At 40.4% G+C, this 20,210-nt stretch overlaps 1 protein-coding gene and 1 pseudogene across 1 annotated transcript in view; both read left to right on the top strand.

The window, feature by feature from the left end:
- LOC126009123 (plasma membrane ascorbate-dependent reductase CYBRD1) overlaps positions 1-20,210 on the top strand; it is a 30,069-nt gene that overhangs the window by 908 nt on the left and 8,951 nt on the right. Inside the window, exon 2 of the mRNA XM_049773494.1 lies at positions 19,752-19,960. Coding sequence (XP_049629451.1) covers positions 19,752-19,960 — 209 coding nt within the window. The remainder of the gene's footprint in view (positions 1-19,751; positions 19,961-20,210) is intronic.
- On the top strand, positions 69-16,216 carry LOC126009365 (heterogeneous nuclear ribonucleoprotein A1-like; annotated as a pseudogene).

Here is a 20,210-nt window from a genome sequence, read left to right as displayed (position 1 = left end):
CTGCTGCTCGAGGCCCAGAACTACTGGGGCCGCTAGACAGTTGAGGCGCAGAGATGCTGTTGCCCCGCATGTCCCGAGGTGGCTCCGCCTTTGCACATTCCTGGCCTGCAACCTCACGGGCTGGGGCTGAGGGTTGGCAAAGTCTATGGCAATTGTGTCTCGTGTGTGTGTGTGTGTGTGTGTGTGTGTGTGTGTGTGTGTGTGTGCGCGCGCGCGCGCAAAATCATTAAATTACTGTAAAATGCAGAGTTAAAGAGTTGTTGATGATGGTTGAATTTTTTTTAATTTGTTTTGTTTGTTTTGGTTTTGGGGCCACACCCGGCGATGCTCAGGGGTTACTTCTGGTATGCGCCAGAAATCGTTCCTGGCTTGGGGAACCATATGGGAAGCCGGGGGGGGGGGGGAGGAATGAGTGGGGGGGAATCGAATCGCAGTCCGTCCTAGGTTAGGGCGTGCAAGGCAAGCGCCCCAAGTTTTTATACACTATTTCAACACCCATTTCTTCGCCATTTTTCATTTCCTGCTGTCACTGTCGTCAATTTCCTTCCACCAAGACTCTCCCACGCTGTCCCTTTGGTGGTGTGTCTGTAAGATACACTAAATGGCTCAAAGAGATAGTAAAGCGGGTAAGGTGCTTGCCTTGCACGTGGCTAACCCGAGTTCGATTGCCCCACAGATGATCCTCCAAGCATTACTAGAAATGGTCCCTGATTGCAGAACCAGGAGTAAGCATTGCAGAGTATGCTGTCCCACCCCCATCCCCAAATACTCTGTGTGTCATAGGTAACAATAGTTGGTGTTGATGTTATTGAAATTAACAGAAGACCAGCTCTCACCTCACAGTTGCAACTTTTATTTTTTGGTAATGTTTTGTTACCTACATGTGTGGCAACTTTCCAGTACAACGTGCAGTCCTGTTAACTAGATTCCTTACCTCTAGAGTCTCTAGAGTTTCTTTGTTTTTCTAACTGGAAGATTGTCACTTTCATCTGCCTTCAACCACCCTTTTGTTTCACTTAAGCCCTGAGCACAACCCGGTGTGGCCCCAAAACAAAACATAACATAAAACAACAAAAACGGAAGTATAAAAAAAAGAAAGTCTTGTGTCAGAAAATAAATAAGAGTTATAGTAAGAAAAAAGCAACAAGGAAAGGAATAAGTCCTTTCTGAACCTTCTCACTCCCAAACTTCTCGCCTTGCTGCTAGGATAGATCAATTTGCTCAAGAGATTTTTTTGCTTCTCTTAAAGCTTGCCTTGTAGCCGTCTGCTGGTGTATAAACATGCTCCCACCTGGAAGACAGCCTTCTTCCCTGGTTTGCAAGTTCGCTGGTGGTTAGTTTGGGGTTTTCCTGGCATATGTTGTGAGTACCACTGGCCCACTCAGTTAGGCCAGCCCTGTTAAAGTCCTAGTTAATTTTGTCAGTAAACTGAGGAAAACATTCCAGTTCCATAATTGCTGTCATCAGAAGTCTTCTTTTTTCACTGTGGAGGTCTTGCACTGGACCAGTGTTGTTTGCCTATAACTACAAACCCATCTTGCTAGCCCCTCTTTGTGACTTGATTTTTCAATCAAAAGGTTCATTTTTCTGCTCTTAAGGCACTATGCTTATTTTCTGTAAATATTTGGTTTTAGAGAAGCAAAAGTCATAATCTAAAACATACTTTGAGGAGCCAGAGCCATAGCACAGTGGGTAGGGCATTTGCATTGCACATGGTTGACCTGGGCATGATCTCTAGCATCCCATAGTGTCTCCCTCCCAGCACTGCCAGGAGTATTTCCTGAGTGCAGAACCAGGAGAAACCCGTGAGTATTGTGGTGTGTCCCCAAACTAAAAATATATGTTAATTGATTAAAACTATTTGGGTGGATTGGGCCACACCTGGTGGTGGTCAGGGGTTACTCCTGGCTCTGCACTCAAAAATTATTTCTGGGGCCAAAGAGATAGCATGGAAATAGGGCATTTGCCTTGCATGCAGAAGGATGGTGATTCGAATCCTGGCATCCCATATGGTTTTCCCGAGCCTGCCAGAAGCGATTTCTGAGTGTAGAGGAGTAACCCCTGAGTGCTACTGGGTGTGACCCAAAAACGAGAGAGAGAGAGAGAGAGAGAGAGAGAGAGAGAGAGAGAGAGAGAGAGAGAGAGAGAGAAGAAATTATCCTGAGAGAGAGAGAGAGAGAGAGAGAGAGAAGAAATTATCCTGAGAGAGAGAGAGAGAGAGAGAGAGAGAGAGAGAGAGAGAGAGAGAGAGAGAGAGAGAGAGGAAGAAATTATTCCTGGCAGGCTTGGAGATCATATGAGATGCTGGGGATCGAACTCTGATTGACTATGTGCAAGGTAAACACCCTACTGGTTGGGCTATTTCTTTGGCCCCATAACACTAATTTTAAAAAAACATTCTTGGAAGCTATCATTCATGGTAGAATCCATTTCAATTTTCCTAAAGGGATTCTAGTTTTCTAAACTTTAGATTTTTCTTCACTTAAAATGTTTAAACTCACTTTAGGTAAAAAATGTGTAATGTGGCATTTAAGAAATGTTGGATTGCTTTTTGCAAACTTTGTTTTCTTTAGGCTTAGTTATATTTGTGTAAATTTTGGAGTGTTTGTCCTGTCAACATTGCCATCCTGTTTATCATTTGGACTCCAGATTTGCAAAGCACTTTAGTTATTTTTGCTTTAATTGAAACCAACATAAACTTTTTCATATAGGTAAAAACATTATGCTCCTCAGTTTCTGCAAATCTTGGCCCACCTGCAACTCTTCACATCCAGCAGCCAGGAAGGCCCCTGTGGGAGGCCTGGAATAAACCATTGGCATAATAGAGGAACCAGTAACCAACTAGTCCTGTTACAATACGTCTTTATAGTAGGTAATTGCTTCAAGAAGGAAAGTTTTAGACTTTGTAGCTTCAGATCTCTAATAATGAACAAGGTATTGTTGAGTTATTTTTGAGATAGCCCAATACTTAGAGATGAGAAAGGGAAGGTTACAGTCTAGCTATTATTTTAAGCATGTATACATTGTACGTATAATGAACTCACTGCAAACAACATTGAAAACTATGTGACAATAAGGATGAGTCTTTTGTAACATTTTTAAGAAATTCTGAAAGAAGCAAGACTTAACTTAAAAGTTGCATAATATATCTGTGTATGTATGCAGATAATATATGTGTTGTGTATATTGTATGTATATAGTACATGCCTGTGTCTGGAGGAAATAGTATGTATTCTAAAACAAAGTGTAGCAGACTACAGGATCTCTAAACTTGAAATAAATTGTGAGTAGGGAATCTAGTTAACATGAATGAGGAAGAGTTTCAAAGACTAAAGAAGAGGCTTTGTGCTTCTCTAAAAGGAATGTTTCCCATGAAATAGGTATACTGCCAGGAAATCAGAGAAAGAGCTCTTGAAAAGGACACAGTAAAGACTGAAACAAATAAATGCTCTCAAAGTGGCAGTTGATCTTTTAAAAGGTTCATCAACGATGGAATGTGGCCTTTAGTAAAAAAGTAGAAACCTCAAGTATATAAATTTAGCAAATAGAAGACTGCAATTCTATACTCCATTTTTTCCCACATTAGAATTCCTTTATTGTATAAAGGAAGAGGAATCAAATAATGTGTTGATCTCAAGTTGGTTTGTGAGATAATGTAATAATATTTAAATGACTTTAAAAGACAAAGAAAAGTTAAGAATAGGCCATTGGGGTATTTTATTAAAGAATCTAAAAGTAACCAAATTATAAGACCACTTGAATATATGTGAAATGACTCTAGTATAAAAATCTTACAAAGATAATGAAGAAAAGCACTCTAAATCAGACTTGGGATCAGCTTGTAACAATAGCTATCAATCTGAGGAGAAAGAGGGGTTTTACAAGCATAAACAAATAAATTAATGGCCTATAATGTGACTCAGTGGCAATATATTTGTCTTGCATATGTGAGGCATTAATTTTAATTGCTGATACTGCAAAAATATTTTTTGAAGACAATCCTACACAAGTTTTAATTATTTCTTTTTTTTTGGGGGGGTGTCATACCTGGCAGTGCTCAGGGGTTACTCCTGGCTCTACACTCAGAAATCACATCTGGCAGGCTCGGGGGACTATATGGGATGCCAGGATTCAAACCACTGTCCTTCTGCATGCAAGGCAAAAACCCTACCTCCATGCTATTTCTCTGTCCCCAAGTTTTAATTATAATGCATAATATATGCAGAGAGCTTTGTAAGAACTAATAAATCTCTTTTGGCTTTCTTCCCCCCCCCCAGAAACATAGAATAGCACCAAGCACTGGCATATGGTAGGACAATAAATACTTATTGAATGAACACAAGATCATACTATACCATCACTAAATTATTAGTAACAAAATGCAATTTTAAAGCCACTCAGTTGAGGTGGTAATAGTAGCATCTAAAGTAAAAGTACCCTTCCTTCCTTCCCCTCAGTGATTCCTATTTAGCCAGCTTTGGAAGCACCAGTTTACTCAGTGAGTAATGACCATCATCTTACATTGGAAATGCATCTTTATTCTAAAGACCTCAAGCTACATGAGAATATTAATGCTTAGGTATTTATCTGTGCTTTCTCTTGCCTACCTGAAGACATAATTTTTCAAGTCTTCCTTTTGCCTTCTGCATCACTGTATTTCTTTCTTTCTTTCTTTCTTTCTTTCTTTCTTTCTTTCTTTCTTTCTTTCTTTCTTTCTTTCTTTCTTTTCTTTCTTCTTCTTTCTTTCTTTCTTTCTTCCTTCCTTCCTTCTCTTCCTTCCTTCCTTCCTTCCTTCCTTCCTTCCTTCCTTCCTTTCTTTTTTTTTTGTTCTTGTTTTTGGGCCACACCCGTTTGATGCTCAGGGGTTACTCCTGGCTAATCGCTCAGAAATCGCCCCTGGCTTGGGGGGGGGGGAACCATATGGGATGCCGGGGGATCGAACCGTGGTCTTTCCTTGGCTAACGCTTGCAAGGCAGACACCTTACCTATAGCGCCACCTCACCGGCCCCTGCATACTATATTTCTTTCCAATTATATTATATCAGACATGTTATTTTTGTCATCTACAAAAACCCACTACACTCTTGATTCTATTATCCATCCTTCAACTGCTGTGTCAGTTTTCTTCTTGAGAACTTTTTGAATTTTTGGTCTGTAATTCATCCCCCTGTTCCTTTCCTTACCTCTCTTGAACCTACTCCAGCCAGACTCTTACTCCATTGCAGCACCAAAATTACTTTGAAATAGGAACCAGGACTGGAGATTACACTCCCTTAAGTACAGCCATCTTAATTTTGGTATTACACTCCTCACATGCAGCCAGCTTAGTTTTCATTCTTGGCTCTACATGGGTTCCCCAAGCACTTCCAGGAGTGATCCCAGAACACAGAGCCAAGAATAAGCCCAAAGTACAGCTGGTTGTAACCCAAAAACTCAAACAACAAAACAAAACAAAACAAAAACTCACAAAACAAAACAGTCTGATAGGACCCAGTACCATATACCATTATCAAATTTCTGTCTGCATCTTGCCTAATCAGAAGGCAACTGAGCAAAATCGACCAACTCCCATCCCCTTCCAAGAGACACTTTCTTTCCTTGCTTCCAAGACTCAATTCATTTCTCTCCATACTGGTTATTCCTTTCAGTAAGCTTTGCTGGTTCTTCTACATCTCCCACAGACTTTTAAAATGTCTGAAGATTCATCTTCTAACCTTGTATCCTTTCTTGATATACTAATTTTCTTGACCACATTATCCAGTTTTGTGACTTTAAATGTCATATATTAACTGAACCCTTCTGTAATAAACTTCAGTCTAGATCTCCCTTCTGAACTCCAAACCTAAATATGCATAAATATCAAATTCACCATAAAAATTATATCCAAATCCCAAGTCTAGATCTCCCTCATACTTCCCCATCTCAGGAAATGCCAAACCCATACTTCTAGAAATTCATGACTAAATTATACAAGCATGTTTGGTCTCTCATTTTCTTTCTTCTTAGTCATCATTCATCAGAAAGGCATAGACTCCAACTTCAAAAGATAGTAGTATAATTCTGACCACTTACTATGTTAATTGTTGAATTACTGTCTTCTAGAATGGGAACTTCCTAGGGTGGAGGGAATCTATTTTTTACCTTTCTGTCCATGGTGTATAGAAAATTTCATGACACACATTAAGCATTAAAAAATTACTCAATAAATACTAAATTACAGTTTGGCTGTTCCTTTAAACCAGGAGCTTATACCTACAGAAGAGCACTCAGGTGAAATGTGTTGAAAACAAAGCACACCAGGCTACCATCTTGGATTTAACTGAACATTCAGACACTTGAGACTTTGAGACTTTGAAGACCACACTGGATATTCATCAGAATACATGATAGGGAGTTGAGTTTACTAGCAGGACAGTACTGGACACTATTCCTTATAGGGCATTTTTGCAGCTATAGACTGAGTAGTGCTGGTACTAAATAGAGCTCCATAAAACTAGATTCTCCCCATGTCACAACTAAGGCACCAGGGATAAGATCTATACCAGTGATATCAGGGCTTAAGGAGACACTGCTCACAGGAGTCAGTATCTTTTATAATACTCATTTTATTTGTTTTAGTCTTAAATGGATATATGAATCTTATTGAGTGTTTTCTCAGTATCTGTTAATATTAATTAATTTTATACCATGGCTAAAGGAGAGCACTAGGTTTGAGAGGCCTTAGCTGCCTCTACCCACAAGGGAGGGCATTAAGCATTGAGAGATCTTGGCTGCATATTTATGAGGCACTCAGGAAATGGGGAAACTGATAGGGGACATGGCATAAATATTATTTGAGACATTGCTTCTCTAAATTCGTAAGGACCATTCTTTGAGCCTCTCTTAAAGAAAGACCACTCAGATTTATGTAAACCCACCCTATCATGAGCAGTTGAGTATGCTTAAGCAATTTTTTATTAGTTTTACATAATAATTAACTGTCCTCAAACCTAGTTTTGCTATTAGCCTAAGTGCAGTTATATTGAGGGCTAATATTTCAGGCCTCATCTCAGAGCATGAATTGGAACAAGGCCAAAAAATAAAGAACTCTAGTCTCTGAAAACTGACTTTGCTAGCAGAAAGAATAATTTCAGACAAGATAGCAAAGGAGCACCAAAGGCTGCCCTGGGTCGGTGAAGAACAGCTTGCCATGTGCATTTTGTTTAGCTACACTGTGAGAATTAATAATTATGTCTACAATTATGATATCTTGCCAAGATATTAAGTATAAGTATTCCAACTTTAACATTCAATAAATGAAATAGAATTTGACCCTACTTTTTTTTCTTTCTCTTTCTTTCTTTCTTTCTTTCTTTCTCTCTCTCTTTCTTTTCTTTCTTTCTTCCTTCCTTCCTTCCTTCCTTCCTTCCTTCCTTCCTTCCTTCCTTCGTCCTTCCTTCCTTCCTTCCTTCCTTCCTTCCTTCCTTCCTTCCTTCCTTCCTTCCTTCCTTCCTTTCTCTCTCTCGCACACCCAACAGTGCTCAGGGGTTACTCCTGGCTCTATGCTCAGATATCACTTCTGGCAGGTATGGGGAACCATATAGGATTCTGGAGATCGAACCCAGGTCTGTCCCAAGTTGGCCGCATGAAGGAAAAATGCCCTACTGCTGTGCTATTGCTCCAGTCTTTGAATCCTACTTTTAAGTGTCTGAATCTCTGTTTTCCCATTGCTAACTTCATGTACCCACCTTCAGGAACAGGGACCCTGAGAATTCCCTTAGTGTCTGGACCAAGCAAGGCTGTGACATTTTCCCTCTTACTGATAGTTTTATAGCCATTGTTTCTGTATGTTAAAGCCTGGAGTAAATTCCATGGTTTTTCATGGTATATGACTCTCGATATTGTTGTTCTAATTTTATTTGAATTAAATTCACCATTATTGTGCTGAGAATCACTGAGTCTATGTACATCAAAAAATGCTATTGCTGGAGCAATAGCACAGTGGTAGGGCATTTGCCTTGTATGCAGCGTCCTTGGACAGATCCAATTTCGATCCCTGGCATTCCATCTGGTTCCTTAAGCTTACCAGGGGCAATTTTTGAGAGCAGATCCAGGAATAACCCCTGAGCTCCACCGGGTGTGGCCCCAAAACCATAAAAAGAAAATGGTCTGTGGTTCATCAGATAACAATCAGGCACTGGTTTCCTTTTAGTGGTTTGTTACCTGGTTTGGGTATCAGGGTAATGTTGTCCTCATAAATGTATTTGGAAGTACTTCTTCCTATGAATTTTTTGAGAGTCTGAAGAAAATAGACTTACATTATTCATCGAGGGACTGTAGAGATAGCACAGCAAATAGGGTGCTTGCCTTGCAAGCGGCCAATCCAGGTTTCATCCTTGGCATGGCATATAATTCCTCAAACCCATCAGGAGTGATTCCTGAACACACAAAGTCAGGAGTAAACCCTGAGTATTACTGGATGTGGCCCCACCCCCTAAAATTATTCTTTGATGGCTTGGTAAAGCTCTCTTTGAAAGTTCTTAGAATAATCCAAAGAAACTAATACATAATAACTACCATTGCCCTTGGGGAAGCCCAAAGCATAGGATTTTTTTGTTGTTGTTGTTGTTATGTTTTGGTTTGGTTTGGTTTTTTGGTTTTTGGGCCACATCCGGTGATGCTCAGAGGTTACTCCTGGCTATGTGCTCAGAAATCGCTCCTGGCTTGGGGAACCATATGGGACGATGGGGGAACAAACCGCAGTTCGTCCTAGGCTAGCGCGCACAAAGCGGACAGACACCTTTTGCCTTTTGCGACTGCTCCGGCCCCAAAGCATAACATTCTTACAGATTTTTAGTTGTCCCTCACAGTCCTGACTGTTTGTTCACCCAGAATTATTTTTCTTATAAACAACGTTACCTATTAGTATGAATGACAACCCAGGTTACCTCATTACTAGGAGAGGAACCAAAGCCCACCTCTGTGTGAAGAGGGTATAGGTATGTGCCTTGTGTGCAGGTAGAAACTGTAGAGAGTAGAGAGTGCCTTCTGCTGAGTTTGTAATCCTCTATTTAGCTTCAGTGCATTGTGGTTGTACGGGATGCCAGTCCACACTTGCCCGAGTTTTCCATTTTTCAGAATTAAAAAAAAAAACTGGGATCAAATTAAAAGTAAATAAACCACAATACCAAAACAAAACTCTCAAAACACTGTGCTGATAGAGAAAAAAAGACATATCTGTGCACCAAATTGAATCCATATTTTCCACTGACAAATGACCCCTGCTAGTGTATTTAGTTGTGACATAGTGGAGCTAAAAATTTTTTTTCTTGAAAAGTAGAACAATTTTTTCTCTGAATAAAGATAGGTCTGAAATAAACTTTCTTTTTCTTGCTATAGAAATTTTCCTAAAAGATCAAACTAGGTTTTGAAATGATTGTACTTTGGTCCCAAAGAAATTGTACATGGGTAAAGGCCTTGCATTAAGAGACTGACAAAGTTCTATCCCTGACACCACCAGGAGTGATCCCTTGTGGGGAGAGAGGCTGGGAAATAAGATTTCTGCAAGCTGCCCTTGAATATAAAAGAAGTCTCTGTTTTGTCCCTACTGCAGGAGAAAGTCATCCTGGTCAAACAACCTATCTAGGCTAATAGTGCCCAAGCATTGCAACCGCTATCTTTACATACTTCCTGATTTAATGATGCCAGGGGCATTGCTATGTTATCTTTACATGCTTCCTGATTTAATAATGCCATGGGAATTGTAAACTGCTATCTTTGCATACCATCCAAATCAATGATGCCATGTACCTTGTGACTGTTGTCTCTGTATATCTTCTTGTTGCTGTAATATCTAAATTGCATTACCCACAATTGTTTCCCACCTAAAGTTTACCCTTTTTTTTTGGGGGGGGCCACACCCGGTAACGCTCAGGGGTTACTCCTGGCTATGTGCTCAGAAGTTGCTCCTGGCTTGGGGGACCATATGGGACACCGGGGGATCGAACCGCGGTCCGTCCAAGGCTAGCGCAGGCAAGGCAGGCACCTTACCTTTAGCGCCACCGCCCGGGCCCCTAAAGTTTACCCTTAAAAGCCTTGTCCCTACCTTCAATAAACGAAGTCCATTGCTCTGACAATGCTTCCCTGTGAGTGGTCTGTGGCTCACAGTCTTCCCTCTCTTTCCTGAGTCCAGCCTCGAGGCCACTGGCTAGAGGAGACCCTTACTCACCTTTGCATCGGCCTCGTCGGGGGACCTGGCACCAGAACTCTACAATCCCTGAGCACAGAGTTAGGAATAAGCCAAGTATTACCAGGAATGTTCCTCCCCCAATGCCTTAAGAAATGACTGAATAAACTTTGGTTGTATTTTTCAAAATTCGTTTAGTCACTTGTTTCCATTGTATAATATCTCATTTATTTATTTATTCAACATAAACTTAATCCTGACTATGTTTCATGCCCTGTGCTAAATGGTGAATAAGAAAGATAAGAACCTATCTCACAGATCACAAAATTTAAATGTAAATAAACTAGTGTTAAATTAGTTTCTGTATTTAGGGACTTTTTTTATCTTCCTCCATATGTTCTTTACCCTACTGTTGTGTATGTCAATATTTTAGGGGATTACTATGTTACTCACCCTAAACTGATTGGTGATTGTGCCCTACCCTAGGGTGTGACCTGGCATTCTGCCCCCACCCTAGGGTAGTACCTGATTCTGCTTCCACCATTGGTTGGTATCTGATCCCACCATTGGGTGGTACCTGATTCTGGGGAATAAAACAAGGGTCTGTGGAAGGCCAGGGCTTTTTGGCTGGAACTGAAGCTGAGTCTTGGGACTTCAGTTTTGTCCACCGAATAAAGTGAATATTTCCACGAGCCTGACTGTCTGCGAGCTGTTTACCCGCCGTTTCACATCAGAACCGTGGGCTAGACAGGGTGGCAGACGCGTGCTCTGAGCTGGAAGAAAAAGGCCTCATCCTCCATCCCACCATCAGTCAACCTCTTCAGGGGCTGACTTGCTATACCCTACATACACTTTTTGTTTTGGTTTGGTTTATGGTGCTATACCTGGAGGTGCTAAAAGGTACTACCAGCTTGGTGCTTAAAAAATCACTCCTGGCAGTGATCAGAGTATCATGCTATGGTGGGAACTGAAACCCAGATGTGTGAAGAGAAAGCAAGTGCATAGCCCCTGGAGCTATCTCCCAGGCTCATTGCTCATTACCGCTTTGATACATTCTAAATCTGCATTGCCTGCTGTAAGGAAAACTTGTATACATGAATTTTTTCATAATACTGTGTAGATGGAAAACTAGTGTTAAAGCCAAGATTATGCCTTCGAGAATATATTTTTCCACATGTTTCTGAGTTCATCTTGCACCTAGAAACTGAAAATTTTCCTAAAAACTAAATTAAAATCAAATCACTGTATTTTCCTCCTCTTTGTCCAAAAAAAAAACTATTAAATTTAGTAATTGATTAAATTTCTTTCCTTTAAAAAACACAATGAAATGTTTCACTACCAATGCCATTTCTTCCAAGACGATGTTTATATATATATATATATAATGTATATGTGTCCATATTTTCCCTCCTTTTTGAGGAGGAGATGGTTTTTCCAACCAGGACCTCTAACAGAAAACTCCTGTTAAAATCACAAGTAGCTGTTTGATAGCATTTACACTCCTCATGGGCTTATGAGACTTTTTCTTCCTTTTCACTAAACCTCAGGAATGAAGTGTAGGTATGTGCCAAGTTAACAAAGTAAGAAATATTTAAATTTCAACCTCCAGGCAGTTTTTACAACTGTTGAAAATGGCATCTAGTTTGAGAAATGTGGTTTGAGTTATTAAGCTTGCCCATTTCTCCTGAAGCTCACCACACTTTTTGTCTATTTATCTTTTTTTAAAGCATGTAAACACCTCATGCAAAATCACCATTTTACATTTATCTGATATTTATCTAGACAGTATGTTGAAGTGAATTCAGCCTGTATAGTCAGAAGAGATACTGAAGACTCTGTACCTCATGCATTTGAGATTCTCTTTGAGTTCCACAAGCTGGGACTTAGTAGCTGAGACTAATTGGCTTTTGGGTTTGCTACCTTACAGAAATATTGTTTTCCTTTAAAACAAAATGGAAAACAATTTTTAACTCTTTCAGCCCTACAGAAAACTATGCAACATATCCCCAGGTACTCATAACCAGATTAAGCAGATTTAAGTTTCTTTACAACACAAAAATACTCTAAAGTCAGAATTAAGATAAGAGGCAGGATCATGGAAAGAGATGTATTCTGTATTCAGACCTGAGCAAGAGACTAAAAGAAGAATTAGAAAAATTTAAAATTAAACCAAGGGGTTAAAGACATAAATAAAAATCATTATTATCTGGGTTTATTTGAATCTAAAAATAGAACTTCTGCTCAGATATATTGGTGAGGTTATTCCTCTCTTCTCTCTAACACCAATGAGTAAGCATCATCAAAATTTCCTTTTCTGCAGCTGGTCATGTCTATGTCAGAGTTTCCCAAAGAGCTCAAACAGTTACAGAAGATCTTCATCAGGGGGTTGACCTTTGAAGCAACCGAAGAAAATCAGAAAAGCCATTTTGAGCAATCAGCATACTCACAGAATGTGATAACTAACAACTAACATACTAGAGGCTTTGGATTCATGACATATGCCACAATGGAAGAAGTGGATACAGCCTTCAAATGCAATGAATAAATAAATGCAATGAGTGCAAGCCATGAATATCCACAAAGTGGACAGAAAAGTTGTGGAACTATGGGGCCGGAGAGGTGTTTGCCTTGCATGCAGAAGGACGGTGGGTGGTTCGAATCCCGGTATCCCATATGGTTTCCCGAGCCTGCCAGGAGCAACTTCTGAGCATAGAGCCAGAAGTAACCCCTGAGCACTGCCGGGTATGACACCGTCCCCCCCAAAATAATAGTTGTGGAACCAAAGATGGCTGTCTCCAGAGAATATTTTCTTTTCTTTTTTTTTTTATTGTGGCCAAAGTGAATTACAAATCTTACACAGTGATATTTAAGGTACACAGTGACAATAAATGAGGGCCTTTCTACCAGCAGTGTTGTCCTCCCTTCATCCCTGTTCCCAAGCATATATCCCTTATCTCCCTCCTTTATCCCCCAGAATGCTGGTGTAACTAAAAGCATATGTTAACACTAATGTAAACCTTTTTTTTTTTTTTTTTTGCAGTTCCAGATATTTTTACTAGTGGTTTCTTAAAGATTTGGAGTCAAAGGAGCACTGTAAAAACAATGTTAGTGTAGCAATTATTGTTTGCATGGGCCCACCAAAGTATGGGGGTCATGAAAATGAAAAACTTTGGTCTAAGTACAAGGAGACCCTACCCCTGAAGTTTCCTGACATAGGACCTTTTCTAGGCTCCAGGAAAACTAGTTTGTCCAATCCCGGTCATTGTCTGTAGTGCCCATACAGTTATATTTTTCACAGTCTCTGTTGTTGATCTCACGTTTCTGTATTGAAGGTCCTGGAATCTATATATCCTACATTGATGTCAGGATGGTGTGGAGCGGCATCTAATTTCAACTCGCAGTTAACGGACAATGCAAAAAGCCCTGTCAGAGAATATTTTCAAAAACCTAGTGTCCACTTACCTGTAAAAAGATGTTTGCTGGTTAACACCATGCAAAAGGTCAAATCAAAATGGATTAAGTCCGGGGCTGGAGAGATAGCATGGAGGTAAGGCGTTTGCCTTTCATGTAGAAGGTTATCGGTTCGAATCCCAGCATCCCATATGGTCCCCCGTGCCTGCCAGGAGCAATTTCTGAGCATGGAGCCAGGAGTAACCCCTGAGCACTGCCAGGTGTGACCCCCAAAAAAAAAAAAAACCACAAAAAAGTAAAAAAAAAAAATGGATTAAGTCCTTGATATCAGACCTGAAATCATAAGCTACATAGGGGAAAACATAGGCAAAACACTCTATGACATTGAGACTAAAGGCATCTTGAAGGAGGAACACCAATGTCCAAGCAGGTGGAAGCAAAGATAAATAAATGGGACTACATTAAACTGAGAAGCTTCTGCACTTCAAAGGAAACAGTAACTAGGATACAAAGGCTAGTCACAGAATGGGAGAAACTATTCACCCAATACCCATCTGATAAAGAAAGGGCTAATATCTAAGATATATAAGGTTCTAGCAAAACTGAAAAAGAAAAAAAAATCTAACCCCATCAAAAAATGAAAACAAAAAAACAATGAACAGAGATTTCTTCAAAGAAGAAATACAGATGGCCAAAAGGCACATGAAAAAATGCTCCACATCACCAATCATCAGGGAGATGCAAATTTAAACAACAGTGAGGTATCATCTCTTCTCACAGAGAATGGTACATATCATAAAGAACAATAATAACTAGTGCAGGTATGGATGTGGGGAGAAAAGGACTCTCGTTCAATGCTGGTGGGAATGTCTTCTACTTCAGCCTTTTTAGAAAAAAAAAATATGAATATTCCTTAAAAAAACCTGGAAATTGAGCTTCCTTATGATCCAATTGTTGGGTCATTACCACTCCTAGGAACACAAAAGCAGATTACAAAAAATGCCCTCTGTACTCCTATGTTCATCGCAGCACTATTTACAATAGCCAGAATCTGGAAGTATACATGTGCTCGACAACAGATGAGTGGCTAAAGAAACTGTGGTATATCACTACACAATGGAATACTATGCAGCCATTAGGAAAAATAAAGTCCTGAAATTTGTTTATACATAGATGGACATGGAGAGTATTATACTATGTGAAATAAGGGAGAGGGATAAACATAAAATAATCTCACTCAATGTGGGATAGAAGGAAAATAAAGACAGTGTGGGGCTGATATGCAGAGACAATAGAGATGAGGATTAGGAGGACTAGTCCATGGTAGGAAGAGCAGAGAGTGCAGATAGAGAGGGTCTAATATGAAAGAAACATTCATGGCAGCCCTTCATTAGTAGTAGTAGTTTAACTACAATACCAAAAAAGTGGGGGAAAGAGAGAAAAGAAAAATGCCTCCCTTAGAAGCAGGTGGGGGTGGGTGGCAAGGAAGAGGGCATCAGAGAGTGTGAGAGGGAAACTCTTTTTTTTTTTTTTTTTGATTTTTTGGGCCACACCCAGCGGTGCTCAGGGGTTACTCCTGGCTGTCTGCTCAGAAATAGCTCCTGGCAGGCACGGGGGACCATATGGGACACCAGGATTCGAACCAACCACCTTTGGTCCTGGATCGGCTGCTTGCAAGGCAAATGCTGCTGTGCTATCTCTCCGGGCCCTGAGAGGGAAACTCTTGATATTGGTGTTGGGAAATGCGCACTGGTGAAGGTTCTTATATGTTATGTTGTATGACTGTAACTCAATCATGAACAACCTGATCTATGGAAATAAAACTGTAGCATGAATAACTTTGTAGCCATAGTGTTTAAATAAAAAATGAAATAAAATAAAAAGGTAGCATTAATGAAGACACAGAAGAACATCACCTAAGAGATAATTTTAGGCAACATGGGAAAATTGAGGTTATTGAAATCATGACTAAATTAGTGGCAAGAAGAGAGACATTTGATGACCAATCAAATCTTGTGGACAAGATTGTTATTCAGAAATACCCTGTTGGGGCCCGGAGAGATAGCACAGCAGCATTTGCCTTGCAAGCAGCCAATCCAGGACCAAAGGTGGTTGGTTCGAATCCCGGTGTCCCATATGGTCCCCCATGCCTACCAGGAGCTATTTCTGAGCAGACAGCCAGGAGGAACCCCTGAGCACTGCCGGGTGTGACCCAAAAACCAAAGGAAAAAAAAAAAAGAAATACCCTGTTAATGGCCACAACTTTAAGGAAAGCCCTGTCTAAGCAAGAAATGACCAGTGCTTTGTTCAGCCAAATGGGAATGACACATAGAGCAAACTTCAGTGGGCAAGTTGGCTTTGATGGCAGCCATTGTGGTAATGGATATAGGGCAGTGGGGATTCTATATAACAGATTTGGGCAATGATAGAAACAATTTTGGAGATGGCGGAAGTTACAGTGATTTTGGCAACTACAATAATCAGTATTTAAATTGTGAGCCCATGAAGGGAGGAAACTTTGGAGGTTGAAGCTCAGGCCCCTGTGGTGGTGGAGGCCAGTACTTTCTCAAACCACAAAATCAAGATGGCTATGGTGGTTCCAGAAGTAGCAGCAACTATGGCAGTGGCAGAAGGTTTTAATTGTCAAGAAACAAAGCTTATCAGGAGAGGAAAGCACAAGAAGTGGCAGGGAAATGAGATTACTACAGATTTGTGAACTCAGTCAAGCACACTGGTGATCCAAGAACTAGCTGCATCAAAGAAGACATGCTTTAGACAATTCTCATGTGTATGGGCAAAAAAATTGAGGACTGTATTTTGACTAGTTATATGATAGGTTATTTTAGTTTCTGTTCTGTGGAAAGTATAAAGTATTATAACAAAGGATTTTACTGTGTAGTGGTTTGTTGTTGTTTTGCATCCATACTGTTGACTGATAAATGTAATAGTCTGATTATAATTCTGAATAAATGTGTCTTTTTAAAAAAAAAAAAGTGCCTATAAGGGGCCAGAGAGAGAGCATGGAGGTAAGGCGTTTGCCTTGCATTAAGAAGGTCAGTAGTTCCCATATGGTCCCCTGAGCCTGCCAGGGGTGATTCCTGAGCATAGAGCCAGGAGTAACTCCTGAGCACTGCCAGGTGTGACCCAAAAAACAAACAAACAAAAAAAAGTGTCTATGAACTTACTCCTATAGTGATAGGGCAGGCTACCTTACTGTTAACCTTAACTAATCAATAAAAGGCTATACTGTATTTCATTTATACTCCTGCCAGAGAAGGTATGTTAGTCAGTTTGAAAACAGTTTTGAGTGAACATAAAAGGATAAAAAAAAAAAAACCCAAGTTTTTAATATTCAAAGGGGAGTTTAATTATTCAAATAAAATCAAAGTTTTAATACTCAAATTTTAATATTCAATGAAAAAATTGACCTGTTTCTTTTTTCTACACCTATTTTTGTTTTTGTTTTTTTTATTTTGAACTATTACTCTGGCTCTTGACCTGTTTCTGTATGATTTTCTTAGTATTTGGCTGAGAAGCATCAACATTCTTCACTGGGCACAAAAATATCTTTGATGTTTTGGCAACTGCTTTTTTGTTTTTTGGGTCACACCCAGCAGTGCTCAGGGGTTACTCCTGGCTGTCTGCTCAGAAATAGCCCCTGGCAGGCACAGGGGACCATATGGGACACCGGGATTTGAACCAACCACCTTTGGTCCTGGATCGGCTGCTTGCAAGGCAAACACCGCTGTGCTATCTCTCCGGGCCCGGCAACTGTTTTTTAAGGTACTTTTAGTGATTCATATCCAGCGGTGCTCAGGGATTACTCCTGGCTCTGCACTCCGAAATTACTCCTGGCCAGTTTAGGGGGCCATATGGGATGCTGGGGATCTAGTTCAGATTGTCTTAATGCAAGGCAAACACCCTATTTGCTGTGCTATCTTTCTGGCCCCTTCAGATACATTTTAATTGTAGAGTCATACATGCATCTAAATTCAAAGTGACACATTTTTGTAAATGACCCACTTGTGTACTCAGATCATGAAACTTCCTAGTACCCCCAAGTGAACTCCTGCCAGACTCTTCAGTCAGGGTAACTATGTCCAACTTCTGCCATGCCAGATTAGTTTTTATTTTGGAAAATTTTGGTATTATATGAGCCAGATTGGGGAGAAAAAGCTATTATGGTTCATTATTTGTAATTTTCTTTTCAAGCAAAATATCCCAAATGTTCCCTTTTCATATGTTGATATTCAGATTTACTAGTCAAAGATCTTCCCCTACAGAAGTGCCTGTGTGATATGGTGATGAGAGGCTTCATGGTGATGATGATGACAATACTGATCACTTGTAAACACCAGTTCAGACTGAGCAAGCTAATTCTTTGTGCTTCAGCTCCTTGGCAATATAATCTTACTTTCCTCACAGAAATGAGACTTAAAATGTAAACACATCAAGAGAGAGAACTCGGGCCGGGAAGGTGGCGCTAGAGGTAAGGTGTCTGCCTTGCAAGCGCTAGCGTGGACGGACCGCGGTTCGTTCCCCTGGCGGCATCCCATATGGTTCCCCCAAGCCAGGGGCGATTTCTGAGCGCATAGCCAGGAGTAACCCCTGAGCGTCAAACGGGTGTGGCCCAAAAACCAAAAAAAAAAAAAAAGAGAGAGAGAGAGAGAGAGAGAGAGAGAGAGAGAGAGAGAGAGAACTCAGTTGGCTGTAATGCATGCTGGAAGCCTGGGTTCCTTCTCTGGTAACCCATGATCCCCCAAAGTACCACTGGGAGCCACCCTAGGCCCTCCAGCAATGGCACAGGAGTGATACTGCTAGGTGTGGCACTGCCCACATTACCAAGTGTGATCTCAGTACCCCGATACTGCAACCAAATGTGTGCAGTTCCTGGTACCACAATCATGTGTGCAGTAAGTGTGCAATGCGGTTGCAGCCATGACACAACCAAGCATGCTTGGAGATGCACCATGCCACTGTGCCACATCCCTGCATTCCCATTAAGTAAACTCATGCACATATTTATTGTAGTCCCAGAAATTTCTGGGTTATACAGTATGCATAAATTTTACATAAGTTGATAACACTCATTTTCTGAAGACACTTTTCATTTAGACTTTGAGCAGTAGAACCTAAAAGTTCTGATAGCTTCACATTCCCTTGAGTACCCAATATTTTTCATGTTTAGGCCTTGAAATATATAATAGAGGTAATCTCCTCTGGTTTTAAATTGCTTTTATTCTGTGGATTAGTGATGTTGATTGACATCTTTCTTACATTTATCAGTCATTTGGTTATACTTTTGTGAAATGTTGGGATCGTCTCTATTTTATCTTTCAAACTTTTGTTTTTGAATATTTCCTGTTTTTTGATTGGTCTTTTTTCCTTAAGTAATCTTTGATACTTAGACATACAAGGAATATAATAATGACAATTTAGTTTAGGGCACATTTGAGATATTTGGGAGGCATATAGGAGATAACACAAAGGCATTGGATTTTGTGATCTAAAGTTCAGAAACTTCTGGTCTGCAGCTGCAAGTTTTGTAATTCTTGATATATAACTGTTACATAAATACTATATAGGTAGCATTTTAAGGGGAAAGAGCGAGAAGAGTAAAAAGTCCCTGGACTGAACCTAAAGGCCAAACAAGTTTTATTCACAAGTTGAAAGAAAAGATGTGGGCCCGGAGAGATAGCACAGCGGCGTTTGCCTTGCAAGCAGCCGATCCAGGACCAAAGGTAGTTGGTTCGAATCCCGGTGTCCCATATGGTCCCCCCAGCCTGCCAGGAGCTATTTCTGAGCAGACAACCAGGAGTAACCCCTGAGGAACGCCCGGTGTGATCTAAAAACCAAAAGAAAAAAAAAAAGAAAGAAAGAAAAGATGTTCCCAGCAAGAGCCAAGATAGGGATCTATAGTGGGTAGGCCATTGTCTTAAACATGGCTGACCCTGGTTCAATCTTTGGCACCACATATGGAGCCCCAAGCACCACTAGGATGTGGCCCAAACACAAACAGAAAGAGTTTGAGAATGAACCACCAGGAGGCAAGGAAGGGAGAGAATAAGAGGATAAGAGAAAAGGGTTTCATGGAAGGGAGTGCTCCATGTGTCAAACTATTGTCTGTGTCAGCTGAAAATGTAAACATGCCTCCTATCTCTTTCTGTCTCTGTAGCTATTATTGTGTACAGACTGCCATGGACCTGGAAATGCAGCAAGCTCCTGATGAAATCCATCCACGCAGGGTTAAACGCCATCGCAGCCATTCTTGCTGTTATCTCACTGGTAGCTGTGTTTGATTTCCACAATACCATGAACATCCCCAATATGTACAGTCTGCACAGCTGGGTTGGACTGATTGCTGTCATATACTACATCTTACAGGTCAGTGTCTCAATGTGTTACAAACCAGAGACAAAACATGAAACAACTCAGATACTGTCAATGTTTTCTCTGCTTGGAGTTTCTTGGGAATCACCTTTTTCTTCCCGCTAGTCTTTATTTTGTTCAGTTTCTTTTTAAGAATTTCCCTCCCAAGAGGGACAGACAATAGCAGAAATAAGTGTCTAGGATTAAGGATGTGAGCTTTATTCTTTCAATATTTAATTTAGGCACCTTGATTTACAATACTGTT

The sequence above is a fragment of the Suncus etruscus genome, chromosome 5 (genome assembly GCF_024139225.1).
Source record: "Suncus etruscus isolate mSunEtr1 chromosome 5, mSunEtr1.pri.cur, whole genome shotgun sequence".
Taxonomy (NCBI): Eukaryota; Metazoa; Chordata; class Mammalia; order Eulipotyphla; family Soricidae; genus Suncus; species Suncus etruscus.
Note: the sequence above shows the minus strand (reverse complement) of the source record. Positions and strands in the feature narration are given on the sequence as shown.